The 19,909-nt window shown below is 42.6% G+C and overlaps 3 protein-coding genes across 3 annotated transcripts; all 3 read right to left on the bottom strand.

The window, feature by feature from the left end:
* Positions 1–852: 852 nt before the first annotated feature.
* On the bottom strand, positions 853–6,005 carry LOC120698010 (type IV inositol polyphosphate 5-phosphatase 3-like). The gene is made up of 10 exons (XM_039981441.1): positions 5,774–6,005; positions 5,471–5,645; positions 4,626–4,697; positions 3,792–3,873; positions 3,449–3,553; positions 2,645–3,131; positions 2,120–2,304; positions 1,828–1,936; positions 1,617–1,759; positions 853–1,513 (listed from the first exon to the last, which is right to left on the bottom strand). Exons 1-10 carry the CDS (start codon positions 5,963–5,965, stop codon positions 1,291–1,293), a joined length of 1,773 nt encoding a protein of 590 aa, XP_039837375.1. The 5' UTR covers positions 5,966–6,005; the 3' UTR covers positions 853–1,290.
* A 3,965-nt stretch (positions 6,006–9,970) lies between these two features.
* Positions 9,971–13,939, bottom strand: LOC120698009 (glyceraldehyde-3-phosphate dehydrogenase 2, cytosolic-like). The gene is made up of 11 exons (XM_039981440.1): positions 13,788–13,939; positions 13,622–13,645; positions 13,411–13,511; positions 12,870–12,985; positions 12,682–12,781; positions 11,988–12,134; positions 11,835–11,895; positions 11,638–11,735; positions 10,845–10,987; positions 10,577–10,660; positions 9,971–10,448 (listed from the first exon to the last, which is right to left on the bottom strand). The coding sequence occupies exons 1-11, from the start codon at positions 13,789–13,791 to the stop codon at positions 10,313–10,315; spliced, it is 1,014 nt and encodes a 337-aa protein (XP_039837374.1). The 5' UTR covers positions 13,792–13,939; the 3' UTR covers positions 9,971–10,312.
* Positions 13,940–17,653: 3,714 nt separating this feature from the next.
* On the bottom strand, positions 17,654–19,427 carry LOC120698008 (type I inositol polyphosphate 5-phosphatase 1-like). The gene is made up of 4 exons (XM_039981439.1): positions 18,718–19,427; positions 18,498–18,609; positions 18,282–18,428; positions 17,654–18,154 (listed from the first exon to the last, which is right to left on the bottom strand). Exons 1-4 carry the CDS (start codon positions 18,912–18,914, stop codon positions 18,149–18,151), a joined length of 462 nt encoding a protein of 153 aa, XP_039837373.1. The 5' UTR covers positions 18,915–19,427; the 3' UTR covers positions 17,654–18,148.
* Positions 19,428–19,909: the final 482 nt, after the last annotated feature.

Genomic DNA, 19,909 nt, shown 5'->3' with positions numbered 1-19,909 from the left:
AGGAGCAGGAGGAAAGAGGCCACTTGCCCAGCACCGGCCAGAACGCGGCGGCGCTCCGGGGAGCCGCGCCGCGCTCCCTGCGGTGGACGGTATATGAGAAACGGACCAGGGTGGACGGTGTTTCAAATACCGTCCACCCCGGGTCCTTGCCGGCCGTCCGATCGGACACGTGCGGTCCGGATTGGGTGGGTTGCCCGTTGACAGCATGTCGGTCGTCTTCGTAGAATCGTAGCGAAGCGAAGCCACCGCGACAGCAGGGCGCGCCGCGGCAGCGGCAGACCGGCAGTAGCGGAAGCTCAACGGACGGGCGGCGAGCGACGGCGCCGGACGGCGTCGTCAACGCCGGCACGCGGCTGTCCCGTCGGCGGCGCACGAGCAGGAGGGGTCAGCTCCGGCGCCGGCGTTCCCTCGGCCTGCTATCAGCTCGCCTCAAGCCGGCAGCTCCACCTCGAGCAGAGCAAAAGCTTCCATCGCTGGATGCCCAGAGATCGAGCACGGTGGCACAAGCCTCCCGTGCCGTGGCGGGCTGCCGGCTGCTGCAGGCAAACATCAGCGGATCAGCCAGAGAGCTGTGATCCGCTCAGCGCTCACGGCTCACGCTCCTTGGCCGCCGCCGCCGCCGGCGGTGGTTCGTGTTTGCTTGCTCACTGCGTCCTCCCTGGGTGAGGAATGTATTTATATAAGTTTGTCTCCTTTTTTGCCTACGAATTTTGGCCTGCCATTAAACAGCATGTAGGACTGCGCTGTGATATGGTTTTGATATGAACTCCCTTGAAATATTTGGAGTATTTTGTAAAAAAAAATATACTTGCTACAACGAGCTCCAAAAGATAATCAGAGATTTCAGGTGAATTTTCAAATCAATAAAGAGTATGTACGCAAGAAATTTGCTGTATGATGACAAAAGTCACACAAGCATGAACTTCTGACGAGTTTCCAGCCACATATCATCAGACTGATAAGAAGGCTATGGCTCCATGTTAGAAGGAAAAATGAACTACCTTTTCCTAACCAACGATAAAGTGAGGAAGCACTTATGCATAAATTTGCCAAAATTTCAAATGACGCTGCCTTGACTCCTGTAATGAAGCATAATGCTTGAGATGTTCTTGGTAAAACATGCGTGCAGCAAATCTAATCCATGAATGTGGTGGAGTCATAAATAAGCCGCTTGTGATAGAATATGTAATGCAACGGAACCTTCTCTGACAGAGTTCCGGAAACTGGCATTGGCCACGTGCCCACATCACCTACTTGGAACCAGAGCTAAGAAACTGCATGTATCATGGTTCAAAGACTTTTTGGTTCAGAAAGCCCGTCGTCCTGGGATGATAGGTAGTGCTCAACCTCTGCATTAGTGAATGTTAGAGCCCTCCGCAGCTTTCTACGGCGGAAAACTTCAACCTCAGCCAAGTAAACTGCAGTGACAGGGCGGTGATCGGAAAGTGTAAGCTCCCCCCTCTTGTAGGAAAGTAGCCTGATTCCCTTTCCATATGAAAGAATGCGGTCACACCTACACACGTCGATGAGAATGCATGTTTATTGTTATTGGTATAATCAGTGCTGATGCCTAGAATGATTGATTGATGAATCTGAAGGTTAGAAGAACAACATACCATGCAGGAGTTCTTCTCCCAGATTTACTCTCATCGTTTACATAGCTTCCTGAGTCAAACTCATACTTATATGTTGGAGGAAAGCTGATAACTCCTTCAAACCAGCCGTCAAATGTGCATCCTTTCCTCAATTCTCTTTTCAGCTGTCACACCAGAAGCATGAGCTGGAAATTCTATAAAAGCAAACTGATTTACTAGCCCATCAAATTACCTGATCCCTCTCGAACAATCCATCCCAGTCCTGTTTGGAGATTAGTTCATGTGCCCTTTCATAGGATAAGTCAATCCGATAGTTGAGGTCTCCTAACCATATAATCCTTCTGAAATAAAGGAAAAAAGATTGAACATAAGAACATATGGCTGGATATAGCATCCATAGGAAGACATATTGAGTTTTACCCAACCATCTAATGATCACCATATAACAGTAGATACACATGGATAATTGAGTGTCAGCTTCGGAACATAGCACGAATTACCAGAAGACAAATTAGCCAACTTACTCATGGTCATGTATTCTCATAGGCATGCCTACAGTATGGACTGGGTTAAACACTGTTCTTCGAAGTATTTCTTCGACATTTGAATTCCTTTTTAGGTCATCTCCATCTTTTTCACCAGCAGCCAGGTGGCAACAAACAAAGCAGAAAGGAGTCTGATGTATAGACATGCTGACTGATATTGATCCCTAAAGTATATTGAAGGGACAAATGTCAGACAAGTGTATCCATGCTGAGTGAGACGATAGCAGGGTAGCGGATAAAATTTGAAGATGTTGAACTTAAAGGAACAAAATATCAGACAGTTAATCGGCTCTCCTTAAGAAAATTCTATTTGCCTTTTCAGTGTCCATGAAGGAATGGAAATTCCAAACGATGCATTTTTGAAACTCCAGTTCGCATCAGGAGAAGATACCACATAATGTGACAAGCAGCATCCTATGTTTCTAACCAAGTATAATCCAGTTATAACTGAAATGTCAAGCTGCATGAACAATATAAGGAAAGAATATGAAATTTGGCACTTGCCTTGTTACCAATATAACCCATCGCGCCTACACCAACAGTTGATACTCTCAAATTCTGAATGTGCTTCCGCAGGCTTCTCCGAACCCAAATCGAAAGAAATATTCCCACCATTTGCTTACTTATCATCCGTACAAATTCTGGCCTTTCCCTTTTTACTCTCTTATCTAAACCCTCTTCTGGAAAAGCTTCAAAATTCTCATCTGTTTTATCTTGAAGTCGACAATCATGGCCTTGCTCAATCAACGGCTGAAGTTCCCCATCACTATCATTGTCGGACCCACTAAGCGATTCATGTTCCATGGAAAGAGCTGCATCTGATGTATTGAATCTTGACGCTGAAGAAGGATCACTATGACATTTAAACCTTGATTTATCTGAAAAATTCTTATTCAAAGTTTCACGAATGATTTGCTCCCATACAGAAACTGGACGATTGTCTTCAGCACCAAATATGTTCCCAGCATTGAGTGGAACGATCTCTTGAAATCTGAAAGATGATCCTAATTTCCATGGTAAATGAAATTCTTTTTTTACCAAAAACTAATCAAGAAATGAGTGGCAGTATCATCTCATTGCCAAATTGCAAGCTATCATACATATGTAAGGCGGCTCACATACTTAGATACCTATTAAATAACCATTAAAGTTAAATAAACATACTAGCATATTAAGCTGCCTGCGATAGTCAAATAACTTTTAAATACAATAAGTAATCAATTATCCAGTGCATGTTCCCTAAACATTTTTATAGAATCAACAGTAGGTTTGGTACACCTAAAGTGAACTTTTATAGTGGTTAATTACCCAATAACATAAATATCAGCTGGATCCTCCATATCCAACCATTCTTCAATATCTAAGTCAATGGGTGGAAATCTTCCTCCAACATTCCAAGTCCCCAAGCAGATCCTGCATATTAAACCAGAACATCATCACAAACTTAAAACTAGCACATTTTTCAGTTCCAGCCTAGTAGAAAATTTTAACTATTTATAACTAATCTTATGCAATATGAAATGTTTCAGTATAACAGGATGAATGAGCAGCAGTAATACTATTACAACTAGAGGAGACGCTGAAAGAAAAGTACCGTCGAAAATGTATAACTAGACGACAAGGTGAATGGAGACACCTGTTAGGCGATTACCTGAGTTCTCTAACATCAACATACTGAGCACGAAGGATCTCTGATCTGTGCCTTCTAAGCCTGTAAGGTACATCATTCGAACCTACGAGGCACCAATAATTTTGTTAACATATAAGGCAACACGCCAATCCAAGACTTTTTATCAAACAGGTGTTTGTGCAGAACACAAAAGCAAAAGAAGAAAAAATAATGAAGAAGCAAGCGGTTGTGCCAGCAGATAAAGCAACCTGTCAACCCATGCCTTACCAACCAGACACCTAATGTAATAAAAATGGACTTTAGACTAAATCAAAACAAATACTGATATACATCCAGATTTTCTTGCTAATTATTCATCAATTATGTTTCTGTTCATTATCACCCATGAATCATTTTGACATGTTTACCAAGAAGAGCCAGAAAATCCCCATTAGAACAGTGTAAATTCAGAATTCTATAAGCTTTTTCAGGAAGATCAGAGGCAGAAGTTGAGGCTAAAACTGAGTCAGCAGGAGCTCCCAAGTTGGAAAATTAACTGCAAATAACTCTGCTATCTCTAAAAAATCAAACTAGCATCTCATCTGCCCTGGTGGGTATTTCACCAGCATTATAGTGCACCTACTTCCTTGTCTAACAATCAACCAGATCCAACTCAAAGATAAAATAAATAAAAAGAAACATACTCCCTCCACTCCAAATTATAAGCTGTTTTAACTTTTCTAGATACATAGCAAAATCTATGAACCCAGAAAAACCAAAACAACCTATAATTTAAAAGGGGGAGTAATTATTAGACATTAATCTTCTGCACACTTCTCATTTCTTTGGGGGGAACATTATGTGCTCATAAATTACCAGTCGTGCTTGCACCCAATCCAGCTAATATCCTTTCTTCATTACATAGTTCACACTTCCAACCAGGCAGGTCTGCAGAAAAGCCATTAAAAATACATCAATCGCAATTTATGATTATCAAAATCTATCCAGAAAATCTTCAAGAAAAATCAGTAAAAAACATAAGCTAAATAAAAGCAGAGACTATATATAAATGCAGGTTTTATTGCAGTAAAGAGAAAATATATAAAAGTTCTAGAATGTGGGGCACAAGAACCATTAGATAGTGAGGTCAAGTTGAAGATGGTGGTCACGTCACCATTTCTGTTTCTTTCCCAAAGATTCAAAGAACAGACAAAAGTTACCTTAAAAGGCAATGTGCAATGCTTAATAGCTTTCCTAAAAGATTGAATATGCCAATAGCTAGGAATCTCTGTTCAGAAGAAACTACTAGCCACACATCACAATGGTTCAAGCATTCTCAGCGAAAGAGATGGTCATACTTCCATACCATATCGAATTGATGGCAATCAATGAACACTTACAATAAACCATTAAAGCAATCATCAAGCAAGCAATATAATCCAGCGTGAACTGACCAATTATACAGAATAACATTTTTCTGGTCCACTTGTAAAGTCAAATCACCAGAGACAAAACAGTAGCGTACAAGAAAGAACTTTCATTGCAACACTGTTGTCTCCTATGCGTTACCGTCAACGCCTACCCAAACTTCCGAACCAAATTCTCCCCAATTTCCCTCCAAACAAGAGCAAGTTTGAGCAAACAGATCGATTTAGAAATTTAGAAGTCAGAACACTGCGTTCAAGAAAGGGAGCGGTGGAAGAGAAGACGGGGTAAGTAACCTTCGCGGTCGGCCTCGCCGTCGGAGCGCTCGTCGGCGCTGAAGTCGGAGTCCCCGGACCCCGCGCCGATGTTAAGCCACTTGCGAAGAACCACCCTGTTCCACAGCTGCGGCACGCATCCCCAATCCGCGCCACAACACAACACCATCTCGGCCCACCTCTGCATCACAAGATCCTTCCGCCGCGAAAGCAAGAGATAAGATCACAAGAACAAAAAAAAAAGAGATAAGATTTTGATACAAGAAACGGAAGGTTGGAGAGCTTATCACTTATCAGAACCAGCTCCGGGCATCAAAGAACTACCTGCATCTGCCTCCCTCCGCCGTTACGCAGAATCCGCGAGGCGCCGAGCGAAGGCTGCGAAGCAGCCATGGTTGCCTCGTGGTGTGCTCGGTGAGCCGGGATGGATAGCCGCGGCAAGGAGGGGAGGGAGGAGGAAGAGGACGCCATGCGCACGACTGCAGCAGCTCCCCTGCCCAGACGCCACCCGAGCATGCCTGAGACTGAAACGTGATGGCCGCTTTAGGCGTTGGCTGCCTTTTCTATAGAACGATGTGTTCTAATCAGCCATACTGTTTTTTTTTTTCTAAAAGAAAGATAAAAAAATCGAGGACCTAGTGTCATTGTAATTAGAAAGAAAGACACTAAAATTCCTGTCTACTCCTACTATTTTTCCCCAAGCGTTTAATAAAATGCCATGTATTTATGTTATTTCTTCGATCAGATTTACATGTCGTTTGGACAAGGTACTGCAGGTGCGCACGCTTTCAAATGATCATATTTCATTTATAAGTTAAATAAAGAGTAAAGTCCATCATCAATCTTTCAATTTGTACCTGTGTGTCATCCCGGTCCCTAAATTTGCAAATCGACCATTTAGATCCTCAAATTTGTTTAGCTGTGTCATCTCTCTAAACTTAGAAATTATCTGTTTAGATCCTTAAACTTATTTAGTTGCATCGTCCCGGTCCCTAAACTTGATTTTGAGTCTCATTTATGTCAAAACAATATGATCTAAAAACTCTATCAAAAAATAATGCATAGCTTCTTCATATAAACTCAAATGAAGATAAACTTTATATTAAAATTATAGCCCTCGACACGATTTACAACTTTGTAGTTGAAAACTTTTTTATTTGAAATCATTTAGTGTCCCAAAATTTAATTTTAAATTTCAAAAGCTATAGACTTATAACAATATTTTGGGACCCTAAACAGTTTTAATTAAGAAAATTTTGTACTACAAAGTTGTAGATCGCGTCGAGAGCTACTATTTTGATATAAAGTTTGTCTTGGTTCAAGTTTATATAAAAAAGTTATGAATTCTTTTTTTGATATAGAGTTTTTTAGATTGTATTGTTTTGATTTATGAGACTCAAAATCAAGTTTAGGGATTGGGATGACACAACTGAACAAGTTTGAGGACCTAAATGGGTGATTTCTAAGTTTAAGGACTGAGATGACATAGCTAAACAAGTTTGAGGACCGAGATGATCCAGATGAAGAAGTTTGAGGACCAAAACAGTCGATTTGCAAGTTTAGGGACCGACATGACACAACAGTACAAATTTAGAGACTGCTGATGGACTCTACTCTTAAAAAATTATAGAATTGTATCATTCTACTTTCAAGAAAACACCAAATATTTCTCTACATATCATAGTGATAATCTCCTATTCATATTTCAGGAAAAGATGAGCCAAAGCTCCAAACCACCTCTGCTAGGCATCCATAGCAGTAAAGAACGTCCAATCGTCAATATTTGCTCCTGACCTCTGAACATTTGAGCCTGACATGTAGTTGTCGGCCAAGTTTAACATGACACAATGATATGCACACTATCTGCCACACCCAAGCAGACATATAGTAGTAGTGTACTGGTGTTCAGCCAATATTCAGCGGTCACACTGGGGTCAAACCGTCAAAAGAGGCACACTAGTAGGTCGAGTTGCTTGGGGTTGAGTGAAAGTTACTCTATCTTTTATTTTTGCATCTTAAGCATATCTGAGGCCGCTGGATTTTATTTTACATTATATTATTTTTAACTATATATCCATCTATTGTTAACAAGGTTACATATGGAATATGCTTTTGATCGAAAAGGCCACATATGAAACATTCCTGTTTTATTGACACGGAAATGAGGTTGCTTCTAACAGTTTATAACAGTTCTTCCTGTTTGGTCCTATCTGAACTATGATAGCTTTCGTTGTAGTACGTTTCTTGCGTCTCTCTTAGAGCATGGTCAATAAGAGCGCCGAGCGGAGCGGATCGGCTGTTGTACTGTTTATGCGCGGATGAACAGTGAATGAACAGTAAAACAGTACGATAAACACTGAGATGAACAGTAGATGAACAGTGGACGCGCTCGACGACGGAAGCGGCGACAAGCTCGGCGCAGACTCTCCTCCAGCTCAGTCAGGCAGCTGATGTGTTCGGCGATTCGCCGATTGCTGTACCTGCCCTTAGTCAGTTAGGCAGATCAGAAGGAAAATCGGACATGGAAAATGTTTCGCTTGCTTCAACAAGCAAGGATCCATCTCTTCAAGCAGAACCTCTTGGCATGTCTCAAAATCATTGTACTGAGCTTACTATATATATGTTACTGACTATTAGCATATGCATTTTTCTACATGAATTTTATGGTGGAGATGTCGCATATGCATTCTTCTACATGAATTTTATGGTGGAGATGTCGCCAGATTGTCTTGAGATGATGATGTTGCCTTAACTTTAAATGTGTTACTGATACAAGTTATGTTATTTTAAGATGGTACAAGTTAAGAGTAGACTGGGATCTTGCAGAAAGCAGCCTGCCTGTTTATCTGCCACATCTTTATAATTGTGTCAAAAATCTGAACCACGCACTTATCTGTCACGCACCTACTATGCCTGTTTGCTGCCCTCCCACTTGATTTGCAGGCATTTCTGAAATCGGCATCAAGAATTGCCTGGTCCACATGAGCATGCGTGTGAAATACTGAAATGTCATGGCCATCTCTTTCTTTTCTGTGAACCAAACGACCAAATTTTGTATTTCTCATCCCATTTGTATTTTCTAATACCTCCTGGTTTAAAATATTACAGTGACATGAACTTCAAAGTGGCATAACAGGTTAACAATCATTTCTCACCGCACAATTTTTTTTTCATAATTGATAACACTAAAGGTGAAAGGAGAATTACTTTTGAAGGATCCATGTCGCCACTACAAAAATTATTAACCGAGGCGGACAAAAACGCTTAATCGAGGTATTTTTGGCAACCACCTCGGATGTAAGGTCACAATAAATGACCTATTTTCTAAGGCAGTTTGCTGTTTGTTTCGGTTAATCAAATAATTTTTTAAAAAAACACCGAGCTCATCACGGGCCCGCGGAGCCTGCCGCCGGCCGCGTCCTGTCCCGCCCCACCGCCGCGGGCCACGCCGCCTCATGTCAATACCCGATGGTGTTCTTCTCTCAGATTTTGTCGCGTCACTTACATATTTTTCTGAGTTAAACTTGTATTTGTATGTTGGGGGAAAGCTCATAGCTCCTTCAACCCAACTATCGAATCTGCATCCTTTCCCTAGTTCTTTTCTCAGCTGATAGAGGAGAAGCGTGAGCTGGAAATTCTAGGGAAGTAAATTAATGTAGTGCATCAAATTACCTGACCTTCTCAAACAATCCATCCCGGTCCTGTTTGGATATAACTTCATGTATCCTTTCATATGATAAGTTGAGGCGATAACTGAGATCCCCTAACCATATAATCCTTCTGAAAAATTTAAGGGCGTGTATTGATATGAAAAACCATGGAAGTGGCTGATTCAATGTAATAATGAAGCGTAGCATAAAGTATAGACACAGATTAACTCGCTTACTCTTGGTCATGTATTTTCTGGGACACGCCTACTATATAAACTGGGTTACCAAACACTGTTCTTCTATGGATTACCACCAGGAGCCAAGTGGCAACATCCAAAGCAAAGAAATGAGTTTTTTTTTTTGAAAAGAACAAAGAAATGAGTGTCATGTATAGACATGCTGACTGATACCGATCCCTGAAGCATGTGAGTACGTGCAAACAAGTATATCCATGGTGAATACAATAGTAGGCAGATATACTTGTTAAAACTTAATGTTTCAAAGTGACTATTCTTGAAAGTATGAAGGTATTTTTAAAACTCCAGTTCACTGTAGAAATATTTAAAACTATTGTTGAATTCAAAATGGCTGTCAACATTTAACATGGAAAGCTTCCTAAGTTTCCAAGTGTGATACAGTTATTAAAGTATTAAGCTGCATGAATAATAATGAAAAAACACCAAATTTGTCACTTGCCTTGTTACCAACAAAACCTATTCTGGGTGTGCTTCTGCAGGCTTCTCCGAACACATACATAAAAAAATACTCTTGCCATTTGCTTGCTTATTAGCTGTACATACTGGGGTCTTTTCCTTTCAACTCTATTATCAATGACATCACAAGCTAAATCCAATGGATGCAGACAGTGAGCTGAACCAATCATGATGATTGCATAAGACAGCAGAAAACTAAGAAGCAGGACCATGCACGAGAATGTCATCACCAAAAACTCAACAAACCGACCACCAACACAGCAAAATTACAACCGCCTGTTTATATTCTTCACGAGCAAAAAACTAACCCAGGTCCATATTAGCAATTTCGTTACAGGATGGTGGCTGATACGAAAAACAAAAGGCAACCCATGTCCCAACTTAGCATGAATCCTGGCGTAAGGTGGGCGCCATTCACATTTATTCCCTGCATAGACAAGCAGCAGGCCGGTCCACAACCAGAAAAGCCCATGGGAATAGAACCATCAAGCGGAAATGCTCTACTGGGTCTTGAATATGTGGCGGATCAGGTCGACGACACGGTTGCTGTAGCCCCACTCGTTATCGTACCAAGAGACGAGCTTGACGAAGTGCTCGTTCAGAGCGATTCCAGCCTTGGCATCAAAGATGCTCGACCTGAGAGGAAGGAATGAAATGACGATGAAATACGGCAGAGAATGATGAAATACGGCAGAGAATCACCAGACATCATCGTAAGTGTTAGTCCACTGATTTCTAAAAGGACCCAAAACAAAATTCAGTACCTGCTGTCACCAGTGAAATCGGTGGAAACCAAATCCGCCTCTGTGTATCCCATAATACCCTTGAGAGGCCCCTCAGACGCGGCCCTGTAAAACCAAAGCAATTATGTCAATGATGTTTTGTGATCTCAAACCACGCAAGAAACATGGACCAAGAAACAAGTACCAAGAACCATCACTCCATTTTGAACATAGCATTGGAGAATCCCAACAAGAAACATTATGATACTCGTGAATATTAACTTTAAAAATAAACAAAAAAACTACTTACTTGATAGCCTTCTTAATATCCTCATACGAGGCAGCCTTCTCAAGTCTAACAGTGAGGTCAACAACGGAGACATCAACTGTCGGAACACGGAAAGACATACCAGTGAGCTTGCCGTTCAATTCAGGAAGAACCTTACCAACAGCCTGCAACACATTAATACAAAAGTCAGCATGCAGAATTTGAATAAATTTACTAGAATATGGAATGGATACAATCACATCAAGAATAATAATGAGGTGGAATAAGCAACCATTTAACTAAAAAGAGTATTGATTGTGTATCATGGTATCAGTTAGCACCTATACAGCAGTCATTTTAACGCCCGGATACTATGTATGTGCATGCTCATTTAGCTATGTTATTTCAGGTCAGATTGGACCAAAGTATTATAAATTAATTCACAAAACTAAGTAAACCCCCAAACACAGTAAAGCAAGTTATCACATTTCTACCACTAATTGACAGCCAAACCAGTAGGTCAAATCAGTTTTTTTCAAACAAATGGAAAGGAAATATTAGCTCAAAGCATACTCCCTCCATCCTGAAATATAATGCATTTTGATTTGTCCTAAGTAAAAGTAGGCTAAGTTAGTCAAAATTTATAGAGAAAAATATCAAAACCTAACATAGCAAATGAGTACATTATGAAAATATAGTTCTCATTTGACATTTAAAATATTATTATTACTCTTCTCTAAAAACTTGGTCAAACTTAGGGCGGTTTGACTCGACAAACAAAAATGCCTTATATTTCACGATGGAGGGAGTCCAACATTTTGAGTTTATCATATACCTTGGCAGCACCAGTGCTGCTGGGAATGATGTTGAAGCTGGCAGCCCTGCCACCTCTCCAGTCCTTGGCTGATGGCCCATCAACGGTCTTCTGGGTGGCTGACATAGAAGTATCATGCAATCATTTTACAGCGAACTACAAGTACCTTCCCAATAATGTTAGTACAAAAGATTGCTCAACAGCAAAACAAAACTCACCAGTGATGGCATGAACAGTAGTCATCAGACCCTCGATGATACCAAAGTTGTCATTGATGATCTAGTTTAAGGAAATAGACATCATTAATTAATAACCAATCTACGCCAAAAGAGCACAAACAACTAAAAAAGCAAAAAGATGCAACAGCACACCTTAGCGAGGGGAGCAAGGCAATTTGTGGTGCAGCTAGCATTGGAGACAATGTTAATATCTGAGGTGTACTTGTCCTCATTGACACCAACAACAAACATCGGGGCATCTTTGCTTGGAGCAGAGATAATAACCTTCTTGGCACCACCCTATTATTCAAAGGGAAATGCAGCTGTCAGAAACAGGCAATTAAAACTTAAAGAAAGCATCAGAACTTATCTAGAAGAGGGGGAACCACAAAGCTAAAACTAATTTCATGAGAAGTAAAGTGATAGTATAGACACCATGTTAATCCTAATCATGACACAAAACTACCTTGTTTCAAAGTCACACAGTATCTATGCTTAAAACAGCATAGACTAAAATAGACTTCCAAACTGGTAGACTAGACAAGAGTATATTCCAAATCTCAGGTTACTACAGCATGTCAGAAGTAGATGATCAACTCAACCAAGAAGCTACCATTAAGCCCAGGCCATGCATACTGCAAGTTATTAAATAAGAAAAAATACTGCTAAAAGTTAACACACCGTTTGCTAAGCCCAACTAAGTGGACCATCAGTTAATTTGTCACAACTGCAAGTATACAATCCCCCACCCCAAAATGCGTATATTTAGAAAACCGGGAGAACATAATACACAAATGAACTACAAACATTCTATAACAGCCATGAGACTATCAAGCAGCAGCTATACCTTCAAGTGAGCCGCAGCCTTATCCTTGTCAGTGAAGACACCTGTGGACTCCACAACATAGTCGGCGCCAGCCTCACCCCACGGGATCTCCTCTGGGTTCCTTTCAAATTGCGGCAGCTCAAACATCAGCTCACAGCTTGAACAGAAAGCTTAACCCATCTATGAATAAAGCAGAAACAGGGGGCTACCTGAAGCCGAAGACGGTGACCGGCTTCTCACCGAAGAGAAGGGTCTTGGAGTCCTTGAGTTTGATGTCACTGTGCTTCCAGTGGCCGTGCACGGTGTCGTACTTGAACATGTAGGTCTACACAGGACAGGGGAAGCACATAAACCATGAGGACAGGACACAAAATTCACAGCGCAGTACCCTATCAAGACTAAACACAGAGCGAAGCACTAAATCTCAAGCTGCGCAACCCACAAAATTAAGCACAATGCGAAGAACTAAATCTCAAGCTGCACATACCCATACCCCACTGCCAGGATAGATTGATAGAATTATATTGATAGAATTATTATAATTAAGCAACAAGACCAACATCCCCCCCCCCCGATCTGTGGAACTCGAGTAAAGGAGTTAGAACAACTCTAGATGCAACGATTAACCACTTGATGCACGCCAGCTCACGAATCGGCGCTACCCCCCCCCCCCCCCCCCCCCCCCCCAAACCACCAGATCTACACACCGTATGACCGCAACGAGCAAAACTCACAGATCGAAGCGCGTACCATGTACTCAGTGGTGATGAAGGGGTCGTTGACGGCGACGAGCTCGACATCCTCGCTCTGGAGGGCGACACGGGCCACGAGCCTGCCGATCCTTCCGAAACCTGAGCCCAATCACAGACGCGAACGAGCAGAAACCCACTCAGATCAGTCCAGATTCAACCGCACACAGACCAAACAAGCACGAACTACTAGTAGGAAGCCAAAAACTCACCGTTGATTCCGATCTTAATCTTGCCTGCACCCCCAAATCCAGCCAGCAAAACGAAAAGCAGAAGGAAACAAGTCAGCAAAACCCTCTTGGCTAGGTCGTAAATGGAGCACAACGGAGCAGCGGCTAGGCCTAGGCGGGGAGATCCGGGGCAAGAGAGTGCAATTACCCATGGCGAAGGGTGCCGCGACGACGAGAGACGGGATGGGATCTAGATGCCGCGAGGTCGAGGACGAGAAGACGGCGGCGGATATGGTGAGATGGGGAGGGGGGCCTCGCGGCCGCCCTTATAAAGCCGAGAGCGACAAGGGGACGCAGGCGGACCCATGGGCTGGCTATGGGGTGCGGGCGCCCACGGGTTTCACATCCGATGGGTTCGGGTGCAGGGGCAAAACCCCACACCCCATGGGCCCAGACCTCTCTGGTCACTGCGCGCGACGCCACGCGACGAGTACCTGGCCCCGAGTTCCAACCAAAGGCCAGACCGCCGCGGCCGCGGGTTCCGAATCCTGCCGGCCGCCGCCGCCGGCGGCCGGCGTCTTCGCGCCCGGGTGGCACCACCACGTTGCTTGCTCTCCTTTTTCTTCCGCTACCGGTTTCTCGAGGTTCTGCACGAGCGTTTAGAAGGCGTGTCAAGAACGAAATGGGTGTAGGGGCTGTTCGGCTGATTTAAAAGTCGGCTGATTTCGGCTGATTTAATAGTATCATGTGAGAAGAAATAAGCCAAAATAAGCCGAAATAAGCCAGGAAAAAAAAAGCGAACAGGGCCGTAGAAAAAGATGGTTCGGTCAGCTTGTTCTAGGTGCATCACAGGAACGGTCGGCAGAAATCAGAATCCTTTTCATAAAAAAAAAACTGCAGCTGATTTGAAGTTTTCCCGTTCGGTGTCGATGGATATCTCGGGTGCATTTCTTACGAGAGTTTTCCTGAAAGTCTCCTGGGCTATTGGGAAGAGTTTATTTTTTTTTTGAAGAAAATCTATTGGGAGGAGTTATACACCTTTTTCGGTTCCACTACTTGTTGCAGCTGGCTGGGCTGATTCCGGCTGCACGCAGCCGTTCGGCGGCCCTACATGGGCCTAGCCATGCACTCACCAGCAGCAGTGCCCGCCGGCTGCAGCAGCCATGGCCGGCCGCAGCTCCACTGCTCAAACTAGTGCAGCCAAACGGCGTGATAGTAAAGGAATACACCCTCGAAGCTCTGAATTTTCCTACAGCTTGCTTTTGTGTGATTTTCGGGTAAATACTGGGACAATCAATGATCTTGGGTTCAATTATGCTTAGTTTTTTTAATCCGAACAAATTTGTTTTGTTGAACCTTTACTTTCTATCTAGTTGAATGTTCATTAATTAAAGAGGAGTTCATTTGTTCCAACTAATCAAACTGTAAGGTAATATTTTGTTAAGTATAGCTTGAAACTATGAAATAGATAATGCTATGAAACACTCAACTAAAATAATTAGATCCTTCGGTATACTTTCCGTACTTAATAAGTTCAACTTTTCTACTATGGTTGGGGGGAATGGATGGTTAAGGAGGCCGACGGTTCAGAATTGATAAGCATCAAGATGCAAAAAAAAAGAGACATCTATAGACATCGGATGCATATTTAATGGTGGGCTCACATGCACTAGATGCCTATTAAATTGGTGGGCTCAACTTTTAAAAAAATAACTCTGATAATTCTATATTTGAAATTATTTTATTTAATCAAGGGTAAGATAGTAAATCAATCAGTGTAAAAAATAGCTCGCTATAGCGCCGAATAGCGCCGCTATAGCGGTAAATAGCGTTTTGGTCAAGTTTCCGCTAAATTCTATAGCTCGCAATTTTAAACATTGAAATCGATATAAGATAGAATAATGTTTGGAGTAGTATAATTGAAGGAGGTGATTTAGTGGACTATAGTTTTCTTGATGAATAGGGTTTCGAATTGTTCTTTATCCAGCCAGCGGCGTGCCTTCCTCCAGTCGGCGGCGCCATGCCGGTGAGCCCGCGGCGCCCTGCTCCCGCCGCCCGACAGCCTGCTCATCAACGGCGCCCGGTCGCCGCCGGCGGGACCTACCTATTCCCAGGGGCGGATGCACACCCCGGGCCACCCGGGCCATGGCCCGGGGTTCGGCCCAATTTTTTTTAGTTTTCCGATCTCTGGCCCAAATGTAATGTAGCGGCTCACTAAACTCTGAAGCCCAAGGCCCAGTTGCACAAATAGTCAACCCTATCCCAATCCACTATCCATCCATATCGCGCATCGGCATCGGGGGCACCCAGAGGCGGCAGCCGGCGGCGGCGCACCGAGCTCGCGCGAGGCGCAACCAGGGACTGGCCGGGGGCCGGGGGCGACGGCAGTCGGCAGCGGCAGGCAGGCAGGCACCTAGCCACCCAGGCGGCACTGCAGGCGGCTGCACGGGCGAAGCGAGGGGCAGGACTGGGGAGGGGAGAGGCCAGCGGCCAGCCGGTCAGGTGCGGCGAGCGGCAGGCGGCTCGCGCCTCGCGGCCAGGCACCTGCGGCCTGCGCCGCCGCACACCCGCGCGGCGCGGCAGTGGGTTGCGGTGAGCCAGTGCTGCAAGTCAGCAGATAGCGAGGAGAGGTAAGAAATTAGATGAACAAATTAACAATTTTAGAATGATTCAGTTTCTATTTTCAATGATTCAATATTTGATTAGTATGACAGACTTCAGAATGTCGAAAAGAAGACTTAGGAAATAATTTATTGACTTCACCATTTATACAAAAAGATATGTGTGAAGCTTGTGCCAAACTGACAACTAAAGTCATTTTGGATATCATCAAAACGGAGTTGCGGAATAAGATGGCTGATGATTGGCTAAATCACCGCATGGTTGTGCTATATTGAGAGAGAGATATTTACTGCCATTGAAAACGATAAGATATTAAGGCACTATTAGGATATGCGAAAGCGCAGGATTCAACTACCTCATTCGAGTGGTATTTACAAAATCCTTATTCGAATTGTTGATTTACATTATCATTGCTACATGTTTTAGATATTTAATATATCTTTTTCATTTTGCAGTAGCTTCTACCTCTGGACTTGGATCAATTGCTGAAGGAGGACTTGGATCAATTGCTGAAGAAGAATAAATATATTACTTCGCGATGGCGCTTTTTGTATGTTATCTATCTTTCCGTTTATATTTTCATGTATCTTTTGAACTGTGAGTTTGTGGACGTCTATACTTAAAACTCGGCCCGGGGTTCGACTTAATCCTGATTCCGCCACTGCCTGTTCCGTGTCTCCAACGTCACGCTCTAGCCTCCATCAACGTCCAGATCCAGGGCCACCGCCTTCGGCTGGTGGAGGTGGAGGGCACCCACCCCGTGCAGAACGCCTATGACTCCCTCGACGTCCATGTGCGGAGGTGGAGACGGCGACGGCGACGGGAGAGCGAGCGAGGGCGCGGCAGGACGCGGCGAGAGAGGATGTGTGGTGAGCAATGTACAAAATAGCCCGCTAATAGCTCGTTATTGTCCGCTATTAGCTTTTTAGGAGACCTACCGCTACGCTATACAATATTTGTCCGCTATGTCCGCTAAAGGGGGTTTTACAGGATTTAGCGGTAATAAATGACCGCTATGTTCGCTAAAGATTTATTCAAAAGAAATAAAGAATTAATATAACTAGAGTGGATCATAGACAAAGCAGTATATGCACCGTTGGACAGTCAAGATATGTGTCGAGTCTATTTTTAGAGTGTTAGACCAATGATTCTTCTAAATTTGTATGTAATTATTGACTATTTTATTATTCCGCTAAATGATTTAGCTTCTGCTATAGCTTTCCCTCTAGCTCTTTTAGCTTTTTGGAAGGTCTTCCGCTAAATATCTTAGCCCGCTATTTCTTACATTGGTGGTGAGCTATGCTTTTCAATTACCATAATACCCATCATCAAATAAATTTAATTGAAACTACTAATTTAGATAAGCATCCATAGCCATTAAAAAGCATCCACAGCTACCGTAAAAAAAGCTAAAAAAGTACTTAATAAGAAGAATAAAGAAAAGAAAGAAAATAGAAGGAGAAACAAAATACTGTACTCGAGAACTTGGTGTATGACTTGATCGATCTTACATGAGTGTTTATTCCAACTAGTGACATCATACTAGCAAGGATGCTATGGCTAGATAAGGGTCCATAATCATGGTCTCATAGACACAACTCCCGGTCTCACATAATGAATGATGTTCTTGGTCAAATAAGAAATACAATTGAACCTTCTCACGCGGATTCTGTGATCTGGCATTGCATTGCCATCACCTTGGATGGAACTTGAGCTGGGAAATTGCCTGTCTCATGGTTCAATGGTTCTAGAAGTGCTTCCTTTCCCATTAATAGGCGATCATCAACCTTTGTACGGGTCAATGTTAGAGCTCTCTGAAACTTCCTATGGACAAAAACTTCAACAACTGCCATGTAGACTGCAGTCACAGGACGATGATCAGAAAATGTAAGCTCCGCCCTCTTGTAAGAAAGTAGCTTGGTTCCCTTCCCATATGAGAGAATGCGGTCACACCTACACATGTAGGTGAAAGTGTTTGCTTATTGTCGGCATATCTTCAGTTCTGTTATCTAAAACGGTCGGAATAATTAGAATGAATCTTATGCAGGGCAAAAGGCAGGGCTTAGAAGGGAAAGCATACCATGCAGGCAGGTGTTCTTCTCCCAGATTTTGTCGCATCACTTACATATTTTTCTGAGTTAAACTCGTATTTGTATGTTGGGGGAAAGCTGATAGCTCCTTCAACCCAACCATCGAATGTGCATCCTTTCCCTAGTTTTTTTTTCAGCTGTCAGAGGAGAAGCGTGAGCTGGAAATTCTAGGGAAGTAAATTAATGTATTAGTGCCATCAGATTACCTGATCCTTCTCGAACAATCCATCCCAGTCCTGTTTGGAGATAAGTTTTTCGTGTGTCCTTTCATATGATAAGTTGAGGCGATAATTGAGATCCCCTAACCATATAATCCTTCTGAAAAATTTAAGGGCGTGTACTGATATAAAAACCATTGCAGTGGCTGATTAATTGTAATAATGAAGCGTACCATAAAGTATTTAAGACACAGATTAATTTGCTTACTCATGGTCATGTATTTTCTGGGGCACGCCTACTCTATGAACTGGGTTACCAAACACTGTTCTTCTGTGGATTTCTTCAACATTTCTATTCCTCTTTAGTTCATCCCCATTTTTTTCACCAGCAGCCAAGTGGCAACATACAAAGCAAACATGAGTTTCATGTATAGACATGCTGACTGATACTGATCCCTGAAGCATATTGCAGGAACATATGTGAGTATGTGCTGTATTTACAGCAAACAAGTATATCCATGGTGAATACAATAGTAAGCAGATACTTCTTAAAACTTAAGGAAATAAAACGTTTCAAAATGATAATTGCCCCTCGGTACAAAAAAAAAAACTCTACTTGTCTTTTTCTGCTTGTCTTTTCACTATTTTTGAAAGTATTGTAGTACCAAAAACATGCATTTTTAAACTCCAGTTCTCCATTCGCTAAAAAAAACTCCTGTTCTCGGAAGAAATATTTAAAATTATTGTTTAATTCAAAAATGGATGTCAGCATTTAACATGGAAAAGCAGCATCCTAAGTTTCCAAGTGTGATACAGTTTTTTTTTTGTACTGTGTGTGATACAGTTATTATTAAAGTATAAGCTGCATGAATAATAAAGGAAAAAGCACCAAATTTGTCACTTGCCTTGTTACCAATAAAACCTCTTGTACCTACACCTACAATTGATACTCGTACATTCTCGATGTGCTTCTGCAGGCTTATACGAACCCATAAAGAAAGAAATACTCCTACCATTTGCTTCTTACTAGCTGTGACGGAACCGCTAAATTAAAACTCTAATTGAGCGTAAAGGCCATCATTTGAACACATCGGGCTCATTGGCTTAACGGCTTAATTTAGCGATCCTTTCTCAACCCACGTCCCGATCGAAACATCACCGATAGTCCCACGCGAAGGTGGGCGCAGATGGTATAAGCACGACACATATTTGAAAAATACGACAAAAATACATAATACTTTACTTTAAGTTTTACAAACCAAGTACGAATAAAAACATAATTTATAAACTTTGCATTACTGAAACCGGGTTCGACTAGAGGAAAGGGGGCCTACGACTAACAAAAGTGTGCCCTAGGGAGATTCCTAACTAGACGTCTGGCTCCACAAGCTCTCATCCCTCTGCATCCCAGCGGATGAACTTGGCGCAGCAGGGACATAAGTCTACGTCTGCGTGTCATG

The sequence above is a fragment of the Panicum virgatum genome, chromosome 3K (genome assembly GCF_016808335.1).
Source record: "Panicum virgatum strain AP13 chromosome 3K, P.virgatum_v5, whole genome shotgun sequence".
NCBI classification, from domain to species: Eukaryota; Viridiplantae; Streptophyta; class Magnoliopsida; order Poales; family Poaceae; genus Panicum; species Panicum virgatum.
Note: the sequence above shows the minus strand (reverse complement) of the source record. Positions and strands in the feature narration are given on the sequence as shown.

Coding starts and splice junctions, on each gene's coding strand:
- LOC120698010 (XM_039981441.1), bottom strand. CDS start 5,965: ATGCTCGGGTGGCGTCTGGGCAGGGGAGCTGCTGCAGTCGTGCGCATG. Junction 3,874..4,625: donor ATTGGGTGCAAGCACGACTG/GTAATTTATGAG, acceptor GGTGCCTCGTAG/GTTCGAATGATGTACCTTAC. Junction 1,760..1,827: donor GATTGTTCGAGAGGGATCAG/GTAATTTGATGG, acceptor CTGGTGTGACAG/CTGAAAAGAGAATTGAGGAA.
- LOC120698009 (XM_039981440.1), bottom strand. Junction 11,896..11,987: donor GCCTTGCTCCCCTCGCTAAG/GTGTGCTGTTGC, acceptor TCCTTAAACTAG/ATCATCAATGACAACTTTGG. Junction 10,449..10,576: donor GATTTCACTGGTGACAGCAG/GTACTGAATTTT, acceptor CCTTCCTCTCAG/GTCGAGCATCTTTGATGCCA.
- LOC120698008 (XM_039981439.1), bottom strand. CDS start 18,914: ATGCTTCAGGGATCAGTATCAGTCAGCATGTCTATACATGAAACTCAT. Junction 18,610..18,717: donor CAGAAAATACATGACCATGA/GTAAGCAAATTA, acceptor TAAATTTTTCAG/AAGGATTATATGGTTAGGGG. Junction 18,429..18,497: donor GATTGTTCGAGAAGGATCAG/GTAATCTGATGG, acceptor CTCCTCTGACAG/CTGAAAAAAAAACTAGGGAA.